The sequence below is a fragment of the Oncorhynchus mykiss genome, chromosome 26 (genome assembly GCF_013265735.2).
Source record: "Oncorhynchus mykiss isolate Arlee chromosome 26, USDA_OmykA_1.1, whole genome shotgun sequence".
Lineage (NCBI taxonomy): Eukaryota > Metazoa > Chordata > Actinopteri > Salmoniformes > Salmonidae > Oncorhynchus > Oncorhynchus mykiss.
The window spans coordinates 31319820-31346073 of record NC_048590.1 but is presented as its reverse complement, the minus strand read 5'-3'; the positions used below and the strand labels follow the sequence as shown (position 1 = coordinate 31346073).

The 26254-nt window shown below is 44.2% G+C and overlaps 2 protein-coding genes and 1 pseudogene across 2 annotated transcripts; all 3 read left to right on the top strand.

Annotated features, from left to right (window-relative positions):
* The first annotated feature begins 4434 nt into the window (after window positions 1–4434).
* Window positions 4435–6211, top strand: LOC118944419. Its single transcript, XM_036963615.1, has 5 exons — window positions 4435–4926; window positions 5034–5182; window positions 5648–5837; window positions 5934–6030; window positions 6184–6211. The coding sequence occupies exons 1-5, from the start codon at window positions 4533–4535 to the stop codon at window positions 6209–6211; spliced, it is 858 nt and encodes a 285-aa protein (XP_036819510.1). The 5' UTR covers window positions 4435–4532.
* A 4060-nt stretch (window positions 6212–10271) lies between these two features.
* Window positions 10272–12260, top strand: LOC118936348. Its single transcript, XM_036963614.1, has 5 exons — window positions 10272–10975; window positions 11083–11231; window positions 11697–11886; window positions 11983–12079; window positions 12233–12260. The coding sequence occupies exons 1-5, from the start codon at window positions 10582–10584 to the stop codon at window positions 12258–12260; spliced, it is 858 nt and encodes a 285-aa protein (XP_036819509.1). The 5' UTR covers window positions 10272–10581.
* A 1190-nt stretch (window positions 12261–13450) lies between these two features.
* LOC110506110 lies at window positions 13451–14646 on the top strand (annotated as a pseudogene).
* The last annotated feature ends 11608 nt before the right edge of the window (window positions 14647–26254 follow it).

Sequence of the window (26254 nt, the reverse complement as noted above, 5' to 3'; positions counted from 1 at the left end):
TCAATCAAATCACGGTGAGATACAGTTTGCCGCTACCTCTTATCGCCACGGCGATTGAGTCAATGTGTGGGGCACGCTTCTTCACAAAACTGGATCACGGGAGTACGTATAACCTGGTGCGTATCCGGGAGGGAGACGAGTGGAAGACAGCGTTTAGTACCACCACAGGGCATTATGAGTACCTCGTCATGCCGTATTTGTTGATGAATGCTCCATCAGTTTTCCAATCCTTTGTAGACGAGATGTTCAGGGACCTGCACAGGGTGTAGTGATGTATATCGATGACATTCTGATATACTCTTCTACACGCACCGAGCATGTGTCCTTGGTGCGCAAGGTACTTGGACGACTGTTGGAGCATGACCTGTATGTCAAGGCTGAGAAGTGCCTGTTCTTTCAGCAGGCTGTCTCCTTCCAAGGGTATCGCATTTCCACATCAGGGGTGGAGATGGAGAGTGACCACATTGCAGCCATGCGTAATTGGCCGACTCCCACCACGGTAAAGGAGGGGCAGCGGTTTTTAGGGTTTGCCAATTACTACCGGAATTATCCGGGGTTTTGGCCTGGTTCCTGCTCCCATTACCTCATTGCTGAAGGGGGGTCCTGTATGGTTGCAGTGGTCGGCTGAGGCGGACAGGGCTTTTGGGCAGCTAAGAGCTCTGTTTACTTCGGCACCCGTGCTGGCCCATCCGGATCCCTCTTTGGCATTCATAGTGGAGGTAGACGCGTCCGAGGCTGGGGTAGGAGCCGTGCTCTCACAGCGCTCGGGTACGCCACCGAAACTCCGCCCCTGTGCTTTCTTCTCGAAGAAGCTCAGCCCAGCGGAGCTTAACTATGATGTGGGGGACCGCGAGTTGTTGGCTGCGGTTAAAGCGTTGAAGGTGTGGAGACATTGGCTTGAGGGGGCTAAACACCCTTTCCTCATCTGGACTGACCACCGCAACCTGGAGTACATCCAGGCAGCGAGGAGACTGAATCCCCATCAGGCAAGGTGGGTCATGTTCTTTACCCGTTTTGTGTTTACCCTATCCTACAGACCAGGTTCCCAGAATAAGACGGCAGACACACTGTCCGGGGCTGTATGACACAGAGGAGCGGCCCATGGATCAGACTCCCATACCCCCGGCCTCCTTCCTGGTAGCGCTGGTCGTGTGGAAGCTGGATGTGGAAATTGAGCAGGCTTTACCTACATAGCCCGCCCCCCTCCAGTGCCCCGTTGGGCGTATGTACGTTCCGTCAGCTGTCCGTGACCAGTTGATCTATTGGGCCCACACATCTCTGACGGTGCTCTGTCTGACTGGAAAGAACTGGTGGCCCACCTTGGCAAAAGACGTAAGGGCTTATGTTTCCTCCTGCTCGGTGTGTGCCCAGTATAAGGCTCAAAGACACATGCCCAGAGGTAAGTTAATCCCTTACCCGTTCCACAATGACCTTGGTCACATCTGTCAGTGGATATCCTAACAGATCTTTCTCTTTCACAGGGAAACACTACGATCCTGGTCGTTGTGGATCATTTTCTAAGTCCTGTCATCTCCTCCCTACTCCCTCCCTCTGCCCGGTCATCCTATGGCCCTGCAGACTGAGGAAGCCCTGTTGACTCACATCTTCCGGCACTACGGGGTGCCTGAGGATATAGTGTCGGGTCGGGGTCCCCAGTTCACGTCAAGAGTTTGGAAGGCGTTCATGGAACGTCTGGGGTTCTCGATCAGCATTACCTCAGGTTTTCACCTCGAGAGTAACGGGCAGGTAGAGAGAGTCAACCAGGATGTGGGCAGGTTTCTGCGGTCTTATTGCTAGGACCGGCTGGGTGAGTGGGCTGCGTTCGTGCACTGGGCCGAGATGGCACAGAACTTGCTTCGCCACTCCTCCACTAACCTCTCCCCCTTTCAGTACGTATTGGGGTACCAGCTGGTTCTGGCGCAATGGCATCAGGGTCAGACCGAAGCTCCTGCGGTGGATGACTGGTTTAGGCGTGCGGAGGAGACATGGGAGGCCACCCGTGTATACCTCCAGCGAGCCGCGCGCTGCCAAATAACCAGAGCGGACCATCACTGCAGTGAGACCGGGTCTGGCTCTCGACCCGTAACCTGCCCGTCACATTCTGACCTTAGTTATTTTGTTATGTCTTTGTTTTAGTATGGTCAGGGCGTGAATTGGGTGGGTTGTCTATGTTCCTTTTTCTATGATTTGGCATTTCTGTGTTTGGCCCGGTATGGTTCTCAATCAGAGGCAGCTGTCATTCGTTGTCCCTGATTGAGAACCATACTTAGGTAGCCTGGTTTCACTTTTGAGTGGTGGGTGATTGTTTCATGTGTCTGTGTTTGTACCATATGGGACTGTTTCGATTTTCGTTTGTTCATTCACGTTGTTATTTTGTATTTTTGTAGTGTTCAGTTTTATATATTAAAATGGACACTTACCAAGCTGAACATTGGTCCGACATCTCTTACTCCTCGTCAGAAGAAGAGGAGAGTCGTTACACTGCCCCTCCGACTGCCCTGCCGGAAGCTGGGTCCGCGGTTTGTGGGGCCCTTTAAAGTCCTGAGGAGGGTGAATGAGGTATGTAACAGATTACAGCTTGCCTCTGATTATCGTATTAACCCCTCGTTCCATGTGTCTCTCCTCAGGCCGGTGGTGGCTGGCCCGCTCCAGGAATCTGAGGTGTGGAAGGTCCCTCCACCCCCTTTGGACATCGAGGGGGCCCCAGTGTACATCGTTTGTTCCATCCTAGATGCGAGGCGTCGGGCGGGGTGCCTTCAGTACCCCGTGGAATGGGAGGGGTAGAGGTGCTGTGTTCCGGTTGCGGATGTTTTGGATCCTGAACTGCTGCGGGAGTTTCACCATCGCCGTATCGCCCTTCACTTCGCCCTCCGGGTCATCCCCGAAGCTGGTGTCTGCGTGCCACTGGAGCTTCGCGTCAAGGGCGGAGTCACAGGCTTTTTAGCCATCAACTCTCCATTTTTCATATATCCATTTGTTTTGTCTTGTCCCATACACACCTGGTTTTCATTCCCTAATCATTACATGTTAACATATTATCATACATGTATTTAGCCCTCTGTTTCCCATCATGTCTTTGTGTGTAATTGTTTGTTTGGTATTGTGGATTATTACTTATGTCATGTTCCGTGTCTTTGGCACGTTATTGTTTTTATTGTTTTTATGTGCTATGTATTTTGGAAAGGAATTAAAGTGTGCCTGTTCACTACACTCTGCTCTCCTGCACCTGACATTGCCTCCCGTACACACCTTTGACAGTCATCTATGAACATTTGAACATCTTGGCTATGTTCTGTTACAATCTCCACCCGGCAGTGCCAGAAGAGTACTGGCCTCCCCTCGTAGCCTGGTTTGTCTCCAGGGTTCTTCCTAGGTTCTGGCCTTTCTAGGGAGTTTTTCCTAGCCATCGTGCTTCTACACCTGCATTGCTTGCTGTTTGGGGGTTTAGGCTGGGTATCTGTACAGCACTTTGAGATATCAGCAGATGTACGAAGGGCTTCATAAATACATTTAATTTGATTTTATTTATAAATACATTTGATTTGACAGACAGGCTCTATTACGGTCTGTCAGCTGCTGTTTTTGCTGGCCCTGCTCATAGGACATGATGGACAGTGTGTGTGTGTCCGTGTCTTCAGTAATGTGTGTGTGCATGCGTTCTTAGAAATGCATGCGTGGTTGCGTGTGTGTGTGTGTGTGTGTGTGTGTGTGTGTGTGTGTGTGTGTGTGTGTGTGTGTGTGTGTGTGTGTGTGGATGTGGTGTGTGTTTGTGTGTGCATACCTGCAAACCTATCGTTAGTGGTCTGAGTGAAATGGATAAACTACTGTGATACATCCAGGTGCCTCCAGAGGTGTTAGGCTATCATGTTCTGTGAGCTTTTATCACTAATCACCTCTGCTGATGACACACAGAGTAATTATCAGGCTGACATGTAGCACTTAAAAGCTGACACTAACAGGTGCTGAGCCAGGGAGGCTTGCTGTCTCTAATGCTACATGTGGCGGCGATCTGCTTTTAATAGTGCAAACATAGAGGAGGTATGAATAGACGTGTTGCCATGACTCTTGCCCATTGTGCTGCATGTATTCACTGAGTCGACTCTTGGACTACAACATTGTGTTCTGATTGCCAACAGTAGTAGTCTGTTGAATGTGGCACTTGATAATCAACTGTATAACCATACTCATTGTGGAGTGATTGACCTGTGCTCAGCCACTCTCTCCTTGCAAAATGATGCAGGCAAAGTATGAGAAAATCAACTGCTGCAATAGGGTGAAGGCAGAGGTTGAATATGAGTACAGGCAGAGAGAGAGAGGTAGAGAGAAGGAAAGAGAGAGACAGACATACAGTGGTAGGATCTTAATTTGATCCAGCAGGAAAATACAGACATACAGGCAGACTAGGTCCATAGAAATTGGCTGTTCCAGTGTTCTGGGTGGATATGTGGATAGGTAACTAACTTGGTGATGTCACAATGCCCCTTTACCAGGGAAGGAGAACTAGTTGTTATAAGGGAACATTATGAGGTAACATGTTGCCACGGAAACACACTTATGTCATAATATCAGACCACATTGAAACGGTCAGACAAGCTCAGGTAGAGCGCATTAGCTACATTCGAACGATCTCTCAACCTATAACTGATTTGATTGATTACAACGGTACACTACCTTGTCGTGACATGGGTCAGAGACTAAGTGACCCTGTCCCTGAGGCATCCCATAGGGAGAAACCAAAGGAGACACAGGAACATAAAGATAAGCCCAAGGAGAAGAGGATCCCTCAAGCCCTGACCTTTCTTCAGCTGTTTACACTGCTGAGCTGCGTCAAGGTGAAGAAAACACCCTTTGATCCCTCCCAGAGTGGTGATGGGAGAAAGGGAACAACGATAAACGATACAAACAACAATAATGACTCTGATACTGGTGAGTGTTAGGAGGTGTATTTTGATTAGTGCTGCTACATAGTACAATTATCTAGGCTTGACTTGGAAAAAAACAGGTCATGTGTCTTAGAAACGTTTCACTTACAGGCTTGGACTACTCTGCAGGTGACGTGAAAAGGATCAAGGACAAGAGTAAAGGAAAGGTTGGAGGAGAGAAACATAGCATTGAATCTCAGGACCACAAATGCAGAACGACACAGGAAAAAGAAAAAGACATTAAACAAAGACCTAACTCGGTAAGACATCCAAACTTGCTTATTAAGGAGGATTAACCAATGCATTTGACAACTGATAATGACCACATTAAGGAAAACACAGCATATTGTGTTGAAACTGATCCTTTGACATGGCTTGACAAATGTGACAATGTCACAATGCCCCTTCGGATGGGGTAGGCCCTAATAGTTATTAGGAAAAGTCTAAACAGAATCCATGGAATGTCCCAACTCTGACCTTGGTTAAGGTAAGGGTTAAGGTTAAGGTAGGGGTTAAGGTTAGGGTTTAGGGTAGGGACGTCCCAAGGATCACGGATAGCACTAACCCTAGTTATTATGGGGTAACATTTTGACATGGAAACACACTTAGGAAATAATATTTGTTGCCAATGAAGCTAGAGCTCATTGGCTACCCATATTCAACATTGATATCGTAGTTTGAAATGTCAGTAGATTTCTAACTGATGTACTGATTGCGACACTGAGGTCTTCCCTGAGGAGCAAGCAAAGGAGACCCAGAAGAAAGAGAAGAAGAAGAGCATCCATCCAGCTGTGGCGGCCCTGCAGCTGTTCACTCTCTTCTGCTGTGGTGGGAAAGTCAAGCTGAGGAAGACTCGTCCCTCTCAGAACAGACAGAGTAGAAAGGACCAGGACAAAGATAATGCATCTGATACTGGTGAGTGTTATGGGGTGTCTGCTGATTAGATATAGAATGAGATTGGCTTCACTTGGAAGAACGTGTCTTCAAAATCAAAATGTCTAATCTACACAGGTTCAGACTTGTCTGGAGGTGATGTTACAACCAAAAGGGTCAAGGACAATAGTAATGGAAAGGTGGGCAGGGAGAAAGACCGGATTAAAGTTCAGCTGTTGAAATCATCTCAGGACCACAAGGGAACTAATTCAGGACAAAGACCTAACTCTGTGAAACAACCAAACATGCTGTATCATATTTTATTGTGAGCAAAAGATCTTTCCCATAATGCGGTGTTATCATTGGGTGTTACAATTGTGTTGTGCAGGAAAATCAAAGGACACCCCGGCAAGTGAAGACCCCTGTGGAGGAAATTTACATAAGACCTGACTCTCCGACTCTACCACGTGCCCACGTAAGTTACTGAAACCTAAATTACTATACGGACAGACAGAGATTCAAACATGAGACAATTTCCCCTCTGACCTCAACCTAACCACCCTTCTCCTCCGGGTAGAGCTCCCTCTCTCAGTTTTCCCTGGCTCGGAACCTGGCCATCCTCCCTCTGGAGTGGCAGCTACCCGGAGTCCCTCTGCCCACCTCGTCTATGGCAACTAGGACAGAGAGAACGCCATCCTCTACCAACACTTCGACACATGCGCAGATGGAAACACAGACATCAGATATGAACACAGACACACAGACCACCACTTCTACCTCTCAGAGCCAGATCTCCATGGTCTCATCGGAGACCATGATAGATCTTCACACGCCAGACTACATTAACCAGACCTCCACTCTTGACATGGCACTGACCCCTGAGAGCACTAAGGACATGATCACTACTGATGAGGATGTGAAGGATGACTCTGCTAAAGATTTGATCTCCACCCTAACAGACACCTCTATGGAGAAATCCATCAGTGAGACCAGCCTGAAAGACCTCATCGCTGAGTATGAAGATGACAATGAGCTGAAGGATATGGCTGCCTCCGCTACCCCTGCTACTGATAATGGCAATGAGGATGCAATGCTGCTGGAGATTGCAGCACTTTTTGACTGATTACATGTTGACAGTGGAGACCGAGCTGCCTCTGCATCTCTGAAGAGCCAATAGACCTAATGAACATTTCAATGTAGCAAAAGCTATACTTTGATCAATTAATAAAACATTTTTTCTGCAGCAAATTTTCACTACGGTTGATATGTGACGCAGCATGTTTAGATTAGACCTATTTGTTTGAATTCACCAAAAATAATAAATATTACTGCCAAGGGAACAATCAAACTACTACAGGTAGGGGAGAGTGAATATATCAGCATAGAGTTCATTTGGACAATAATGATCCATAAGCATATTGCATTCTGTAATGTATGAAATAACATTCACCCACAGCGAATACAAATCAGACGTGTTCTATTTTCTCCCTCTGTCCTTCCCTCCCACATCCTGATGAGGTTTAGATCGTCATGTTATCCAGCCCTTAAACTGTTTAGCATTTTAATAACACCTCGCAAACTCAGGGCCTAATTACCTTTGTTACACATGCATCAAATAGAGTCCTCCTGTCACCACATATCTGAGCCACCTGAAGATGCTTTGTTACTGGTGGGTTTCCAACAGATTACAGGGAGATTGGTTAAGTAATTCAACCTAAATAAGGATGGTGGGAACATCCTCATACTACAGCACATCATTCTCTTTGCCTATATTACAGGAGGGGAGGATATATTGGTGTCATCAGAGTAATTGATTAGCACACATACTGTATGTGTCGTTTTATCACCTTGAATGGTGACAGAATAGAGAGCTTTGAAACTATTGAATTAAGTATTAAAATACCAGGTGAAAAATACTCCGTTAGTAAATCACTTTGAGAATTTAGGTATTTTATGAATTCTCACAGGGAAGATTTCGGTCAAACTGCACTTTTCTGTCTCTGTCATGCCTGTGGTCTGCATGGATAATGAGCTGAGAGAAGCAGTAGTAGCAGCACATCGTTTAGGGCTACAGCCAAGCTGTCCCTCACCTGAGAAACCCCCTAGTTGTACACGAGTGCACTATCCACAATAAAGATGAGCCTGACATCAACATACTGTTGACAAAGTAGACTTGGAACTAAATCAACATAACATAGATACTGTACATGTATGTAATTAAGCATGACGTTTTTGAGGATTGTTAATCTAGAAAAGATGCAGAACATATTAACTCTGAAAGGGGAGGGAGAGAAGAGAGGGGGATGACTGGGTGGATATAGAGGAGAGACAGTAGGAGGGATGGTGAGATGTATCCATCTATGAATTCAAATATTAATCTACCCAATAAGGAGATCAAAGTGTCTCTCACCCAAATGTACACACAGACATGCACGTATACACACCTACACACAAAAACACACACACGCTCAAACCCACTCCTCTATCCACATGAAGTGGTCAGGGCATCACAGTGATCTAGTTACAATGACATTGAGAGAAGCCATTTCTTTCCTCTAGAGACAGCAACATTGATGAGGTCTCCAACAAGAAGTGACCAGTCTATCCTCAGGGGGATACTACTGACAACACATTGAAAATGGGTGTGGTTATATCCTGCCTGTTTGGCCCTGTCCGGGGGTATCGTCGGATTGGGTGACATTGTCTCCCGACCCCTCCTGTCTCAGCCTCCAGTATTTATGCTGCAGTAGAGTATGTGTCGCGGGGCTAGGGTCAGTCTGTGATATCTGGAGTATTTCTCCTGTCTTATCCGGCGTCCTGTGTGAATTGAAGTATGCTCTCTCTAATTCTCTCTCTCTCTTTCTCTCTTTCTTTCTTTCTTTCTTTCTTTCTTTCTGTCTTTCTTTCTTTCTTTCTTTCCTACTTTCTTTCTTTCTTTCTCTTGGAGGACCTGAGCCCTAGGACCATGCCTCAGAACTACCTGGCCTGATGACTCCTTGCTGTCCCCGATCCATCTGGCCGTGCTGCTGCTCCAGTTTAAACTTTTCTGCCTGCGGCTATGGAACCCTGACCTGTTCACCATACGTGCTACTTGTCCCAGACCTTCTGTTTTCAACTCTCTAGAGACAGCAGGAGCAGTAGAGATACTCTGAATGATCGGCTATGAAAAGCTAACTGACATTTACTCCTGAGGTTCTGACCTGTTGCACCCTCGACAACCACTGTGATTATTATTATTTGACCCTGCTGGTCATTGTCACGACCTCCGCCGAAGTCGGCTCCTCTCCTTGTTCGGGATGCGTTCAGCGATGGACATCACCGGCTTTCTAGCCATCACCGCTACATTTTTCAGATATCCATTTGTTTTGTCTTGTCCCATACACACCTGGTTTTCATTCCCCAATCATTCTACATGTATTTAGCCCTCTGTTTCCTATCATGTATTTGTGTGTAATTGTTTGTTTGGTATTGTGGATTATTACTTATGTCATGTTCCGTGTCTTTGGCACGTTATTGTTTTTATGTGCTATGTATTTTGGAAAGGAATTAAAGTGTGCCTGTTCACTACACTCTGCTCTCCTGCACCTGACTTTGCCTCCCGTACACACCTTTGACAGTCATCTATGAACATTTGAACATCTTTGCTATGTTCTGTTACAATCTCCACCCGGCACAGCCAGAAGAGTACTGGCCTCCCCTCATAACCTGGTTTATCTCTAGGGTTCTTCCTAGGTTCTGGCCTTTCTAGGGAGTTTTTCCTAGCCATCGATCTTCTACACCTGCATTGCTTGCTGTTTGGGGGTTTAGGCTGGGTATCTGTACAGCACTTTGAGATATCAGCAGATGTAAGAAGGGCTTCATAAATACATTTGATTTGATTTATTATTACATTTGATTTGACAGACAGGCTCTATTACGGTCTGTCAGCTGCTGTTTTTGCTGGCCCTGTCTTTACCCTGCTCATAGGACATGATGGACAGTGTGTGTGTGTCCGTGTCTTCAGTAATGTGTGTGTGCATGCGTTCTTAGAAATGCATGCGTGGTTGCAAACACATAAATGTGTGTGTGTGCATGTGGTGTGTGTGCGCGTGTGCGTGTGCGTGTGTGTGTGCGTGTGTTGTGTGTTTGTGCGTGCATACCTGAAAACGTATCGTTAGTGGTCTGAGTGAAATGGATAAACTACTGTAATACATCCAGGTGACACTAACAGGTGCTGAGCCAGGGAGGCTTGCTGTCTCTAATGCTACATGTGGCGGCGATCTGCTTTTAATAGTGCAAACATAGAGGAGGTATGAATAGACGTGTTGCCATGACTCTTGCCCATTGTGCTGCATGTATTCACCGAGTCGACTCTTGGACTACAACAACATTGTATTCTGATTGCCAACAGTAGTAGTCTGTTGAATGTGGCACTTGATAATCTACTGTATAATCATACTCATTGTGGAGTGATTGACCTGTGCTCAGTCACTCTCTCCTTGCAACATGATGCAGGCAAATTATGAGAAAATCAACTGCTGCAATAGGGTGAAGGCAGAGGTTGAATATGAGTACAGGCAGAGAGAGAGAGGTAGAGAGAAGGAAAGAGAGAGACAGACATACAGTGGTAGGATCTTAATTTGATCCAGCAGGAAAATACAGACATACAGGCAGACTAGGTCCATAGAAATAGGCCGTTCCAGTGTTCTGGGTGGATATGTGGATAGGTAACTAACTTGGTGATGTCACAATGCCCCTTTACCAGGGAAGGAGAACTTGTTGCTATGAGGGAACATTATGAGGTAACATGTTGCCACGGAAACACACTTATGTCATAATATCAGACCACATTGAAACGGTCAGACAAGCTCAGGTAGAGCGCATTAGCTACATTCGAACGATCTCTCAACCTATAACTGATTTGATTGATTACAACGGTACACTACCTTGTCGTGACATGGGTCAGAGACTAAGTGACCCTGTCCCTGAGGCATCCCATAGGGAGAAACCAAAGGAGACACAGGAACATAAAGATAAACCCAAGGAGAAGAGGATCCCTCAAGCCCTGACCTTTCTTCAGCTGTTTACACTGCTGAGCTGCGTCAAGGTGAAGAAAACACCCTTTGATCCCTCCCAGAGTGGTGATGGGAGAAAGGGAACAACGATAAACGATACAAACAACAATAATGACTCTGATACTGGTGAGTGTTAGGAGGTGTATTTTGATTAGTGCTGCTACATAGTACAATTATCTAGGCTTGACTTGGAAAAAAACAGGTCATGTGTCTTAGAAACGTTTCACTTACAGGCTTGGACTACTCTGCAGGTGACGTGAAAAGGATCAAGGACAAGAGTAAAGGAAAGGTTGGAGGAGAGAAACATAGCATTGAATCTCAGGACCACAAATGCAGAACGACACAGGAAAAAGAAAAAGACATTAAACAAAGACCTAACTCGGTAAGACATCCAAACTTGCTTATTAAGGAGGATTAACCAATGCATTTGACAACTGATAATGACCACATTAAGGAAAACACAGCATATTGTGTTGAAACTGATCCTTTGACATGGCTTGACAAATGTGACAATGTCACAATGCCCCTTCGGATGGGGTAGGCCCTAATAGTTATTAGGAAAAGTCTAAACAGAATCCATGGAATGTCCCAACTCTGACCTTGGTTAAGGTAAGGGTTAAGGTTAAGGTAGGGGTTAAGGTTAGGGTTTAGGGTAGGGACGTCCCAAGGATCACGGATAGCACTAACCCTAGTTATTATGGGGTAACATTTTGACATGGAAACACACTTAGGAAATAATATTTGTTGCCAATGAAGCTAGAGCTCATTGGCTACCCATATTCAACATTGATATCGTAGTTTGAAATGTCAGTAGATTTCTAACTGATGTACTGATTGCGACACTGAGGTCTTCCCTGAGGAGCAAGCAAAGGAGACCCAGAAGAAAGAGAAGAAGAAGAGCATCCATCCAGCTGTGGCGGCCCTGCAGCTGTTCACTCTCTTCTGCTGTGGTGGGAAAGTCAAGCTGAGGAAGACTCGTCCCTCTCAGAACAGACAGAGTAGAAAGGACCAGGACAAAGATAATGCATCTGATACTGGTGAGTGTTATGGGGTGTCTGCTGATTAGATATAGAATGAGATTGGCTTCACTTGGAAGAACGTGTCTTCAAAATCAAAATGTCTAATCTACACAGGTTCAGACTTGTCTGGAGGTGATGTTACAACCAAAAGGGTCAAGGACAATAGTAATGGAAAGGTGGGCAGGGAGAAAGACCGGATTAAAGTTCAGCTGTTGAAATCATCTCAGGACCACAAGGGAACTAATTCAGGACAAAGACCTAACTCTGTGAAACAACCAAACATGCTGTATCATATTTTATTGTGAGCAAAAGATCTTTCCCATAATGCGGTGTTATCATTGGGTGTTACAATTGTGTTGTGCAGGAAAATCAAAGGACACCCCGGCAAGTGAAGACCCCTGTGGAGGAAATTTACATAAGACCTGACTCTCCGACTCTACCACGTGCCCACGTAAGTTACTGAAACCTAAATTACTATACGGACAGACAGAGATTCAAACATGAGACAATTTCCCCTCTGACCTCAACCTAACCACCCTTCTCCTCTGGGTAGAGCTCCCTCTCTCAGTTTTCCCTGGCTCGGAACCTGGCCATCCTCCCTCTGGAGTGGCAGCTACCCGGAGTCCCTCTGCCCACCTCGTCTATGGCAACTAGGACAGAGAGAACGCCATCCTCTACCAACACTTCGACACATGCGCAGATGGAAACACAGACATCAGATATGAACACAGACACACAGACCACCACTTCTACCTCTCAGAGCCAGATCTCCATGGTCTCATCGGAGACCATGATAGATCTTCACACGCCAGACTACATTAACCAGACCTCCACTCTTGACATGGCACTGACCCCTGAGAGCACTAAGGACATGATCACTACTGATGAGGATGTGAAGGATGACTCTGCTAAAGATTTGATCTCCACCCTAACAGACACCTCTATGGAGAAATCCATCAGTGAGACCAGCCTGAAAGACCTCATCGCTGAGTATGAAGATGACAATGAGCTGAAGGATATGGCTGCCTCCGCTACCCCTGCTACTGATAATGGCAATGAGGATGCAATGCTGCTGGAGATTGCAGCACTTTTTGACTGATTACATGTTGACAGTGGAGACCGAGCTGCCTCTGCATCTCTGAAGAGCCAATAGACCTAATGAACATTTCAATGTAGCAAAAGCTATACTTTGATCAATTAATAAAACATTTTTTCTGCAGCAAATTTTCACTACGGTTGATATGTGACGCAGCATGTTTAGATTAGACCTATTTGTTTGAATTCACCAAAAATAATAAATATTACTGCCAAGGGAACAATCAAACTACTACAGGTAGGGGAGAGTGAATATATCAGCATAGAGTTCATTTGGACAATAATGATCCATAAGCATATTGCATTCTGTAATGTATGAAATAACATTCACCCACAGCGAATACAAATCAGACGTGTTCTATTTTCTCCCTCTGTCCTTCCCTCCCACATCCTGATGAGGTTTAGATCGTCATGTTATCCAGCCCTTAAACTGTTTAGCATTTTAATAACACCTCACAAACTCAGGGCCTAATTACCTTTGTTACACATGCATCAAATAGAGTCCTCCTGTCACCACATATCTGAGCCACCTGAAGATGCTTTGTTACTGGTGGGTTTCCAACAGATTACAGGGAGATTGGTTAAGTAATTCAACCTAAATAAGGATGGTGGGAACATCCTCATACTACAGCACATCATTCTCTTTGCCTATATTACAGGAGGGGAGGATATATTGGTGTCATCAGTGTAATTGATTAGCACACATACTGTATGTGTCATTTTATCACCTTGAATGGTGACAGAATAGAGAGCTTTGAAACAAGTGTTAAAATACCAGGTTAGGTTGGCAACCCTGCTTGGAAGAGCTATAGTGTTCTTAGAGAAACGGAATTATGCTTGTTTGGAACTGTGCCTATTTCTCTCTTGGTCTTCGGATGGTTGTTGAACGCTAGAATCCAGTCTGTCTTGATCTCTGTCACACTAATGGACTCGAAGGCAGAGCTGCATCCTCGTCTGCGCTCGATGAAGAAGGGTGTGACGGGCTATGTTTTCAACTTGCACAGTGAGAAGTCTAAACCAGGCCAGTACATTAGAGCTGTGGACGAGGAATCTCCTGCTGACAAGGCTGGCCTCAACCCACAGGACAAGATAGTATAGGTTAACAGTATGTCGGTAGTAGGGATGCAGCACAGTGAGGTGGTAGCAGCCATCAAGGCCGGGGGAGATGAGACCAGTTTACTGGTGGTGGATCGTGAAGCAGAAGCCTTCTTCAACAGCTGCAACGTCATTCCTACTGCGGCCCACCTCACAGGACCTCTTCCTGAACAAGTGTCCAATGGAGGAGCAGAAGAAGAGGAGCTGGATGGTAAGGTAGCAGTAAAGCCTGTCAGTGCATCGACATCCAGCACCAGCACCACCTCCACTGCCTCTCTACCAACATCCGCTGCCAGCACCCCTCCACCAGAGGCCAGGGTGCCTCCGGTTAAGGAGCCTAATGCGAGCCTCAGCATGTCTCTATCCCAGGCCAAGGAGAGAGCTCACCAGAAAGGCTCATCCAAGAAGGCCCCTGCCATGGACTGGAGCAAGAGGAACAAACTCTTCAGTAACCTATAAATCACCTTTCCTTCCTCCTTTCTCTCGCCCTTACTCCTTCTTTTGCTCTCTCTCTCAAGCAGACACACAATGTACGACATGAACAGTGTTAATATTTTGTGATTTTCATGTGCTAATTGAGGGGTTTTCCACTTAATTTTTTTCAATAAAAAAATTAGAATTGGAACGCCACAGAAAAAGTGTATAGTTTCCATCTAGTAGGATGATGAAGAAATCAAAGATTATGGAATATATGGAAATAAGAAATGAATGTGTGTGTATCATGAAGGTGTGTTGAATCTTATTGTCAGTCTATCTACAATCTGATTGGTTGCTATACTTCCTTGTAGAATCACGAGCTAGCTAATAGCAAGCTGGGAGTGATTGAGTTTTTCGGGATGAGTTAAGATGAATCAAAACTTCCTTCCAGAGAGGTTCATGTTTAGTAATTCTGCCTGATCGCTGGGTTCAGTCCGTATGGTTGAAGATCCGAATTATTTCTCAATCTAAAGTTGGTGAATTTTCCTGCGTTTGCGGAGACTGCGTTCACAGTAAACGCTGTATACGTCGACGCAATCGGAAATTACCTTTACATTTGAACCTGGATCTTCTGCGATATGGATGAAACCCAGCCCTTAATGAATCACTAACCATCTGAATTCTTTAGCAATACAAGACCATCGTCTGACCATCGCTTAATGAGAGGTCTACGCGTCTGGTTAGCAGATATCACTGAATTTGTTCAGGAAATGTGTCATTCGAATGCTGACCACTGGTGTACTACCCTATCTTTTTGAAGCTGTTGACATGTCAATTCTTAGACTGTAGAACTCATTCAGAATAAATGAGATTGTCTGTTCTATATGTGACAATCATTGTTGGTCACATTTTGGTTAAAGGGACTGAGGTATGTGGTTCAAGATGTTAACCCAAAGTAAGCTGTTGTTTAACTGTAAAGTTAACCTGTCCAAACTGGTGTTCAATCACCACTATTGTAAAATCCTACGGTATTTTTATCGTTGTGATTAAACTTTTTGTCCTGCAAAAAAATAAAAAATACAAATACAAATAAAAAATACTAGGTGAAAAATTCTGTGAATTCTCACAGGGAAGATTTCGGTCAAACTGCACTTTTCTGTCTCTGTCATGCCTGTGGTCACCAGCTGTACAGACACCCCAGAGTTGCATATTCCAGTGGCCTACATGCATGAATAATGAGCTGAGAGAAGCAGCACATCGTTTAGGGCTACAGCCAAGCTGTCCCTCACCTGAGAAACCCCCTAGTTGTACATGAGTGCACTCTCCACAATAAAGATCAGCCTGACATCAACATACTATAAAGTAGACTTGGAACTAAATCAACATAACATAGATACTATACATTTTTGATGATTGTTAATCTAGAAAAGATGCAGAACATAAGTGTCTCTCACCCAGATGTACACACAGACATGCACGTACGTTCTTTCTTTCTTTCTTTCTTTATTTCTTTCTTTCTTTATTTATTTATTTATTTATTTCTTTCTTTCTTTCTTTCTTTCTTTCTTTCTTTCTTTCTTTCTTTCTTCCAGAGAGTTTTCTTTAATGGAAGCTTCTCTAATGTCAAACATGTAAAGTGTGGTGTATCGCAGGGCCCTCTCACCTTTTTCTATTCATACCAATGACTTGCCACTGGCATTAAACAAAGCATGTGTACTGATGTATGCTGATAATTCAATGATATATGCATCAGCAACCACAGCTAATGAAGTCACTAAAACCCTTAGCAAAGAGTTGCAGTCAGTTTTGGAATGGGTGGCCAGTAATAAACTGGTCCTGAACATCACTAAAACTAAGAGCATTGTATTTGGTTCCAGACCTCAGCTGAATCCTGTATTGAATGATGTGGCGAATGAACAAGTTGAGGAGACTAAATTACTTTGTGTTACCTTAGATTGTAAACTATCATGGTCAAAACATATAGATTCAATGGTTGTAAAGATGGGTAGAGGTCTGCTTTTTTGACATCACACTCCACAAAGCAATTCCTGCCGGCTTTAGTTTTATCTTATCTTGATTATTGTCCAGTCGTATGGTCAAGTGCTGCAAAGAAAGGCCTAGTTAAGCTACAGCTGGTCCAGAACAGAGCAGCACATCTAGCTCTTCATTGTAATCAGAGGGATAATATTAATACTATGGATGCCAGTCTCTCTTGGCTGAGGAAATACTGACTGCATCACTTCTTGTTTTTATAAGAAACATTGATGTGTTGGAAATTTCAAATTGTTTGTATAGTCAATTTACACACATCACTAACACACTTACCCTATAGACATGCCACCTGAGTTTTTTTCACTGGGTCCAGAACAAATTCAAGGAAACGTACAGTATTATACAGAGCCATGAGTGTATGGAACTCCATTCCATCTTATATAGCTCAAGTGAAGAGCAAACCTTGTTTCAAAAAACAAATAAAGCAACACCTCACAGCACAACACCTCTCCCCCATGTGACTTACTTGTTGTGTGTTTGTACTGACATGTATGTGTAACTGATATATGCACACACACACTACATGTTCATGTTTCTAAATGTATGTAAATTGTAAAGTATTTTGTCTGTAATATCTTGTTCGTTATATGTCTCCACCCCAGTAAGACTACCTGTCCACCCTTGCTGTTGGCTAATGGGGATCCTAATAAATCAAATCAAATCAAGAGGGGATACGCTGTGCTCAGTGCAGCAGTCAGTAAACTGACCATGGTGAACCAGTCCACCTTCTGTCCTGACTGAGCAATTGATTTCTCCACTCTCTGGGAACTGCATTAGCCAGAACACATTTGTGGAGAGAAGGTCAGTGTCATCATGATGACGGAATGTCAAGTTCACTAAACCCAGCAGTCAATCACACAGGCAGACGCATGCACGTACACACACGCACAAATGCAGGCAGATAAGCAGGAATGACTACACACATACAGATATATATGTGTATTGATTCTGTTATTACAACACTTTGCAACATTCACTGAGATAACACCTCTAGACCAGAGTCCCAAGGTACAGTATCAATCAATCAATCAAATGTATTTATCAAGCCCTTCTTACATCAGCTGATGTCACAAAGTGCTGTACATAAACCCAGCCTAAAACCCCAAACAGCAAGCAATGCAGGTGTAGAAGCACCTGTATATGATTCCTCACCCTACCTAGTTCTGCTTGGTTTCATGTATGAAGTTAAAATGTTGATCCTGTGATCAACGGTGGATCATGCCTGTGACCACAGTGGTGGAGGTCGTAACACAGAGACATGGCCTTTATTTGTTTGGCTAATGGCCATCACTAAAAATAATCCAATAAGCCATCAGGATACACCCTGTGGCCATACAAGTGTCTAGGGGTCTGAAAGGAAGACTGGGTAGAGTGCATGAACACACTGACAGACACACATAGAAGAAAACACACATTGTCCCTCTACAAAACACTTCCTACCAACACACCCACATGTAAACCCATATGAAACACACACACCCTGCATTTATCTGGCTGCTAATGGTCTTGGCTGGAGGATGACGGCATTTATTATGGTCTTCAGGAAAGGCCAGGGTTTGTACATCATCACTACCCAGGAGGCACCAGTCTGATCTCTCCACGCCAATCTTTGTGTGCAACCATTTAAGAGAGCGCGACAGAGAGAGCGAGAGTACAAGAGCGCGAGAGAGAGAGAGAGAGAGAGAGAGAGAATAGGAGAATTCATTGGATAAATGGACTGACATTTTTGAAGCGAATCAATTCAGTTACCCCACTCCATCTTGCAGTTGTGTTCCCTATGTTATGATGTGCAGTCTATGTTATGATGTGTAGCCTATGTTATGATGTCTAGACTATTTTATGATGTGTTTTTTGCTAAACAGTATATTAGACAGAACACCATTCATGATTGCCATACACACAACATTTGGTCATTGACATACTGTATGCAGTGATTTGATGCTCTCTGGTGGCCTTGTAAGGCATAGCAGCACATCACTGCCTCCCCATGCTCTCCTATACAGATAGCAAAGATGGTGGATAATGAAGATGCTACATAAAGGCTGTTTACCATAAAAACAAAAAGGTCAAGGTTCCTGTCTGTGTAAGTGGGCGTTTCCGCCGTGCATTCTCAAAGATGGTCACAAAGGAGAGGGAACGCCCACTTAGACAGGAACCTTCACAATTGTTTTCAACGGGAATCTGCCAGATAACAGCTGGCTCTGGTCTACCTCGTCCCCCTTCACCCCCGCTCACCCCACCCTGCCCAATCAGAAAAGAAAATGCCTGTGAGATGTTTCGCTTTCTCTAGGATCTCTGCTAATGAGACACTGTCAAATGAACACACAGGTGAATGCAAATGGAAGAGAGAAGCAACAGTGGAACATAATTGCTCTATTACAAATGAATCTGCAACACAATACCATTTCAATTGGGTTATGTGAACACATTACACTACAGAAGATAAACAGATCCACATACAGTATGTTGCGATAGTGTGTAATGTACCATTAATTGTAGCAGCCCGCTGGCTAAATGTACATTATAACACTGTTAATGAGCCATCCTGCCCCCAACAGATGCTAACCATGGGGCAATAACACGGCGAGTGAACATTCTCCCGATGGCATATGTCAATGTAGGTCAAATCAAATAGAAATTATGCATTTCAGTCAATTCCCGAAGACAGATTCATGGTTACAGTGTATGGAATGGGATTCAATTTAAAACCTGTACTTACTTGAAAGGAAGGAAAGTAAAGTGCCTTATTATTATTCAACCATGCTGATCATTTATGAACATTTGAACATCTTGGCCATGTTCTGTTATAATCTCCACCCGGCACAGCCAGAAGAGGACTGGCCATCCCACATATGCTCTCTCTAATTCTCTCTTTCTTTCTCTCTCTCGGAGGACCTGAGCCCTAGGACCATGCCCCAGGAATACCTGACATGATGACTCTTTGCTGTCCCCAGTCCACCTGACTGTGCTGCTGCTCCAGTTTCAACTATTCTGCCTTATTATTATTCGACCATGCTGGTCATTTATGAACATTTGAACATCTTGACCATGTTTTGTTATAATCTCCACCCGGCACAGCCAGAAGAGGACTGGCCACCCCACATAGCCTGGTTCCTCTCTAGGTTTCTTCCTAGGTTTTGGCCTTTCTAGGGAGTTTTTCCTAGCCACCGTGCTTCTTCACCTGCATTGCTTGCTGTTTGGGGTTTTAGGCTGGGTTTCTGTACAGCACTTTGAGATATCAGCTGATGTACGAAGGGCTATATAAAATAAATTTGATTGATTGATTGATTGAACTGGAGATGTAACAGTAGAAGGTATGTTTTGTCGAGCCTAGGGTGCCGGAGAGGGGAGAGGACAGGGAAGGGATAGAGCATGTGGTAGGGGAGGGTGTGTAGATAATATCTCAAACTCTCCAACTGTAGAAGAATGTTATGATGCCGTCTTCCCCACTATAACAGCTATCTGAGCAGTGTTTTTCACAGTACATCTAGAAGGTTGTTTCTTTCCTCTTGGATTGTTGCCGTGCAGAGGTTTGTGGGAGAAAACACAGTGCATGTACCATATCATTAACGTGCTTTTGTTATTCCCTGGACAGAAAAAAAAGCCTTCATTTTGCCAACAACTGACTGGTTGTGACTAAAATAGGCCTACAAGTCGAAATGTTCATTATACACTCTTCAGCTGTCCCCATTGGAGAACCCTTTTTTGTTCCAGGCAGAACCATTTTGGGTTGTATGTATAACCTTCTGTGGAAAGGGTTCTAATTGGAAAATAAAGGGGTTCTTCAAAGGGTTCTCCTATGGGGACAGCCAAATAACCCTTTTAGGTTCTAGATAGTACTTTTCATTCTAATAGTGTACCAAAGACCTTGAAATAACGACAAGATAGTGGTGGTAGGATGATGCTGTACTCTGGTTCTGGTCAAGGACTTGATATAATCTGACTAATCTGATACATTTTGTTGTGGTGCAGTTCAGTTGGTAGGTTATCACTCCTCCAGGGATTGCATCTCTGCCACTATGGAGCCAGAGTGCTATGAAATAACAACCTTATCTGCGATTCAGTAAGTAGTCTACGTATCGACCCTTGGGTGTGTGATTACAACACATTGGCAAACATACAGTACCAGTCAAAAATTTGGACACACCTACTAATTCAAGGGTTTTTCTTCATTTGGACTATTTCTACATTGTAGAATAATAGTGAGGACATCAAAACTATGAAATAATACATATGCAATCATGTAGTAACCAAAGAGGTGTTAAACAAATCAAAATATATTTAATATATTAGCCACCCTTTGCTTTGATGACAGCTTTGCACGCTCTTGGCATTTTCTCAACCAGCTTCACCTGGAATGCTTTTCCAACAGTATTGAAGGAGTTCCCACATATGCTAAGCACTTGTTGGCTGCTTTTCCTTCACTCTGCGGTCCAACTCATCCCAAACCATCTCAATTGGGTTGAGGTTGGGTGATTGTGGAGGACAGGTCATCTGATGCAGCACTCCATCACTCTCCTTCAAATAGCCTTTACACACAGTCTGGAGGTGTGTTGGGTCATTGTCCTGTCAATGTCCCACTAAGTGCAAAGCAGATGGGATGACATATCGCTGCAGAATGCTGTGGTAGCCATGCTGATTAAGTGTGCCTTGAATTCTAAATAAATCACAGACAGTGTCACCAGCAAGGTACCCCCACACCATCACACCTCCTCCTCCTCCATAACCACACATGCAAAGATTATTCGTTCACCTACTCACAAAGACACGGCGGTTGGAACCAAAAATCTCAAATTTTCGACTCATCAGACCAAAGGACAGATTTCTACCAGTCTAATGTTCATTTCTCATGTTTCTTCATCTTATTGGTGTCCTTTAGTAGTGGTTTCGTTGCAGAAATTTGACCATGAAGAACTAATTCAGGCAGTCTCCTCTGAACAGTTGATGTTGAGATGTGTCTGTAACTTGAACTCTGTGAAACATTTATTTAGGCTGCAATTTCTGAGGCCGGTAACTCTATTTAACTTATCCTTTGCAGCAGAGGTAAATCTGGATCTTCCTTTCCTGTGGGGTTTCCTCATGAGAACCAGTTTCATCATAGCGCTTGATGGTTTTTGGTACTGCACTTGAATAAACTTTCAAAGTTCTTAAAATGTTCCATGTTGACTGACCTTCATGTCTTCATGTCTGGACTATCATTTATCTTTGCTTATTTGAGCTGTTGCCATAATATGGACTCGGTCTATTACCAAATAGACCAAATATTACCAAATAGGGCTGTCGTCTGTATAGGAAGCGCAATCTACCATGTCACAACACAACTGATTGGGCAGTGGGCAGTGTTCGGAAGTTCGGATGACTGACGTGCCCAAAGTAAACTGCCTGTTACTCAGGCCCAGAAGCTAGGATATGCATACAATTGGTAGCATTGGATTGAAAACACAAAAGTTTCTAAAACTGTTAAAATAATGTCTGTGAGTAAAACAGAACTGTATGGCAGGCGAATACCGGAGGAAAATCCATCCGGAAATTTCAATGCTAGCCTATGGGATATACAAATAAATAGGACCCAGATTGCGGTTCCTATAGCTTCCACTAGATGTCACCAGTCTTTAGACAGGGTTTCAGGCTTGTTTCTTGAAAAATGAACAAGTAGTTGTAGTTTATCCAAGGTGTCCGTCATTAGAAAATAAGTCTTGTTGCGCGTGTGAATGAGGCGCATGCTCTTTGTTATTTATCTTCCCATTTGAACATACTATTCTCTGTCTTAAATATTATTGTTTATTTAGATATTAGAGTACCTGAGGATTAATTAGAAACATCGTTTGACTTGTTTGGACGAACTTTACCGGTATCTTTTGGAATCGTTTGTATGCATGTTGAAAGAGTGGATTACTGAAATCAATGGCGCCAACTAAACTGACATTTTTGGATATAAAGAAGGACTTTATCGAACAAAACAACCATTCATTGTGTAGTTGGGACCCTTGGGATTGCAAACAGAGGAAGATCTTCAAAAGTAAGTGATGTATTTCATCGCTATTTGTGATTCTTTGACGCCTGTGCTGGTTTGAAAAAGTATTTTGATGTTGGGCGCTGTCCTTAGATAATCGCATGGTATGCTTTCGCCATGAAGCCTTTTTGAAATCTGACAACGCGGTTAGATTAACAAGAAGTTAAGCTTTTAAATGATGTAAGACACTTGTATGTTCATGAATGTTTAATATTCCGATTTTATAATTTGAATTTAGCACTCTCTATCCAATTATATGCATATCCTAGCTTCTGGGCCTGAGTAACGGGCAGTTTACTTTGGGCACGTCATTTATCCAAACTTCCGAACATTGCCCCCTAGCCCTAATAGGTTAAAGTAAGGCCCCTGAACTCTCGTGTATTTTCTGCTCTATGCAGTGATATGGGCAGCGACCATGTAACGATTTTACAACATACGTGCTGGTTATCAAGGGGCAAAGTATTGACACTTTTTTTTTATTGAGAGATGAGCTTAAAGTTTTCTTTACTGACCAAAATCTTCACTTGTCTGACCGCTTGCATGATGGCAAGTTTCTCACACGACTGGCCTATCTGGGCGATGTTTTTTCTCGCCTGAATGATCTGAATCTCGGGTTACAGGGACTCACCTCAACTAAACAGAAGTATCCAACTATCTGTCATCCTGTCCTCCTACTGTATGTCCGTCCTGCTGGTCAGTACCATCTTTATACTTATTCAACCTTGTTTCCAGTAAGACAGTATTTTATAACTTCTGTATTCTCAGCCTAAGGGCCAAATAACAGCCATAAGAATCATACCAGACATGAAAAAATTAAGAAACACAAGACAATTAAGAAATTTAGAAATATTAAAATGAGCAATGTCAGTCCGGAATATAAGTCTCTAAGGTGTAGGGTGGAGTACTGGGTGGCAGCCGACTAGTAACAGTGACTAAGGTTTCAACAGTCTGATGGCCTGGAGATAGAATCTGTTTTCCAGTCTGTTGGTTCCAGCTTTGATGTACCTGTCTCCACCTTCTAGATGGTAGCAGAGTGTACAGGCTGTGGCTCGGGTGGCTGAGGTCCTTGATGATCTTCTAGGCCTTCCTGTGACTCTGGGTGCTGTAGTTGTCCTGAAGGGCAGGCATTGTGCCACCAGGAGTTGGGCAGACCGCACCACCCTCTTGAGAGCCCTGCAGTTGCGGACGGTGCAGTTGCTATACCAGGCAGTGATAGGGCAGTGTGCAGTGCGAATGTAATTGCGTCATTCGTGGATCTTTTGGGGCGGTATGCAAATTGTATTGAGTCTAGGGTGTCGGGTAAGGTGAAGGTGATATGGTCCTTGACTAGTCTCTCACAGCATTTCATGATGACAGATGTGAGGGCTACAGGGCGATAGTCATTAAGTTCAGTTACCTTCAGGACATATGAATGAAGTTAACAAGTTATAGAAATAAAGGGAAGACAAATGGAGTACTTGAACAAGAACAATTTTTTAACCACCCCTTTTCCATGGTATCCAATTGGTAGTTACAGTCTTGTCTCATCGCAGCAACTCCAGTACAGACTCAGGAGAGGCAAAGGTCGAGAGCCATGCGTCCTCCGAAACACAACCCAAACTGCTTCTTGACACAATAATGCCCACTTAACCCAGAAGCCAGCCACACTAATGTGTCAGAGGAAACACCATACACCTGGAAACCGTGTCAGCGTGCACTGCACCTGGGCCCACCACAGGAGTCGCTGGTGCCTGCCAAAAGTGGACGACACTGGCCCAATTGGTCGCAGCCGGCTACAACAGAGCCTGGACTCAAACCCAGAATCTCTAGTGGCACAGCTAGCAGTGCGATAGACCACTGCGCCACTCGGGAGGCCCACAAAAACAAAAACAGAAACAATGCCAAGGTTGCGCTCCCATCCCATTTGGATAGGACTGCTGACAATGGCAAGAAAAGTCAAAAGCCACATCCATGGAGGATATTTACATGGGCAAAAAAGCTGTTGTTTTGCTGTAAATGGATCTAAGAGGTAAAGAGTACTCCTTAAAGCTGCAGTCATCTGAGTGCTGATTAGAATCTCTTTGGCTGGTTTTGCATTTTAGTTCATGATTGTAAACTGTCCCATCTCTTACTCCCCATCCCTTCTGCTCCTTCTGCCCCTCTCTGTCTCTCTCAAACCTTCCTCTCTCCAGCTCTACTCTCACTCCCTCCATCCCCCTCTCTCTCTTTCTCTATTTCAATTTCTCCTACCGGTGCATGGTGATCTGGTGAGTAACAGTGTATGAAGTAGCCCGTTGCCATGGCGTCAGATGCCAGCCACATGCTGGAGGCAGCCTTGGAGCAAATGGATGACATTATCGCTGGTAAGTTTCACATTTTATTAAGACCTCCTCAAAGACAATCCGGCTTGCAATTACTGCTCTCTCTAGACTGGTATTTGATAATGTTTTGAAGGTTTAATTGAGATTTAAATAGATTAACTTAGAGTAGGAATGTTACAATGTGTTCAGTTCTTTCTAAGCATAATCTAAAAAAATGTGTACTTTAGATTTTACATGAAATGAGGAAAGGAAAGTTCCTCTTGTGATTTTGAAGTTTGAGATACTGGGATTGAGTTTGTTACAACTAGAGCATATTTACTGGGGGAAACTGCAGGTTTTGAATAGATGGTCCTTTACAGTAGGCTACTGTACATCAACCTTTCTGCTTGTCTTTGAAGCTGCCTCTCTTCTTCCCCCACCTGATCTATTCCATTTATACTCTATCATTTTTATTGCATTTACAACGACGAGACGGCCTACGAGACGGCCTACAGGGAGGAGGTGAGGGCCCTCGGAGTGTGGTGTCAGGAAAATAACCTCACACTCAACGTCAACAAAACTAAGGAGATGATTGTGGACTTCAGGAAACAGCAGAGGGAACACCCCCCTATCCACATCGATGGAACAGTAGTGGAGAGGGTAGTAAGTTTTAAGTTCCTCGGCGTACACATCACAGACAAACGGAATTGGTCCACCCACACAGACAGCATCGTGAAGGGCTGTATCACCGCCTGGTACGGCAACTGCTCCGCCCACAACCGTAAGGCTCTCCAGAGGGTAGTGAGGTCTGCACAACGCATCACCGGGGGCAAACTACCTGCCCTCCAGGACACCTACACCACCCAATGTCACAGGAAGGCCAGTGTAGGCTACACATGTATTTAGCCCTCTGTTTCCTATCATGTCCCACCTCATCGACGGTGGGATTGTGCGATAAGTCTCCTGGCAGATGCTGTGCTTCCCAGGAGTCACGTGTATCCCCTGTAGCAAGCGGAGACGGTGGCTATGGATACATATGTCTCTGAATCCCTGCGTCACCCACCTCCTCAAGTTTATTTTTTGTGAAGAAGATGGATGGAGATTTACGCCCATGCATTGACTATAGAAGACTCAATCAAATCACGGTGAGATACAGTTTGCCACGGCGATTGAGTCAATGCATGGGGTGCGCTTCTTCACAAAACTGGATCACGGGAGTACGTATAACAATATAATAATAATTTTGCACGCCCAATTTTTCAGTTTTTGATTTGTTAAAAAAGTTTGAAATATCCAATAAATGTCGTTCCACTTCATGATTGTGTCCCACTTGTTGTTGATTCTTCACAAAAAAATACAGTTTTACATCTTTATGTTTGAAGCCTGAAATGTGGCAAAAGGTCGCAAAGTTCAAGGGGGCCGAATACTTTCGCAA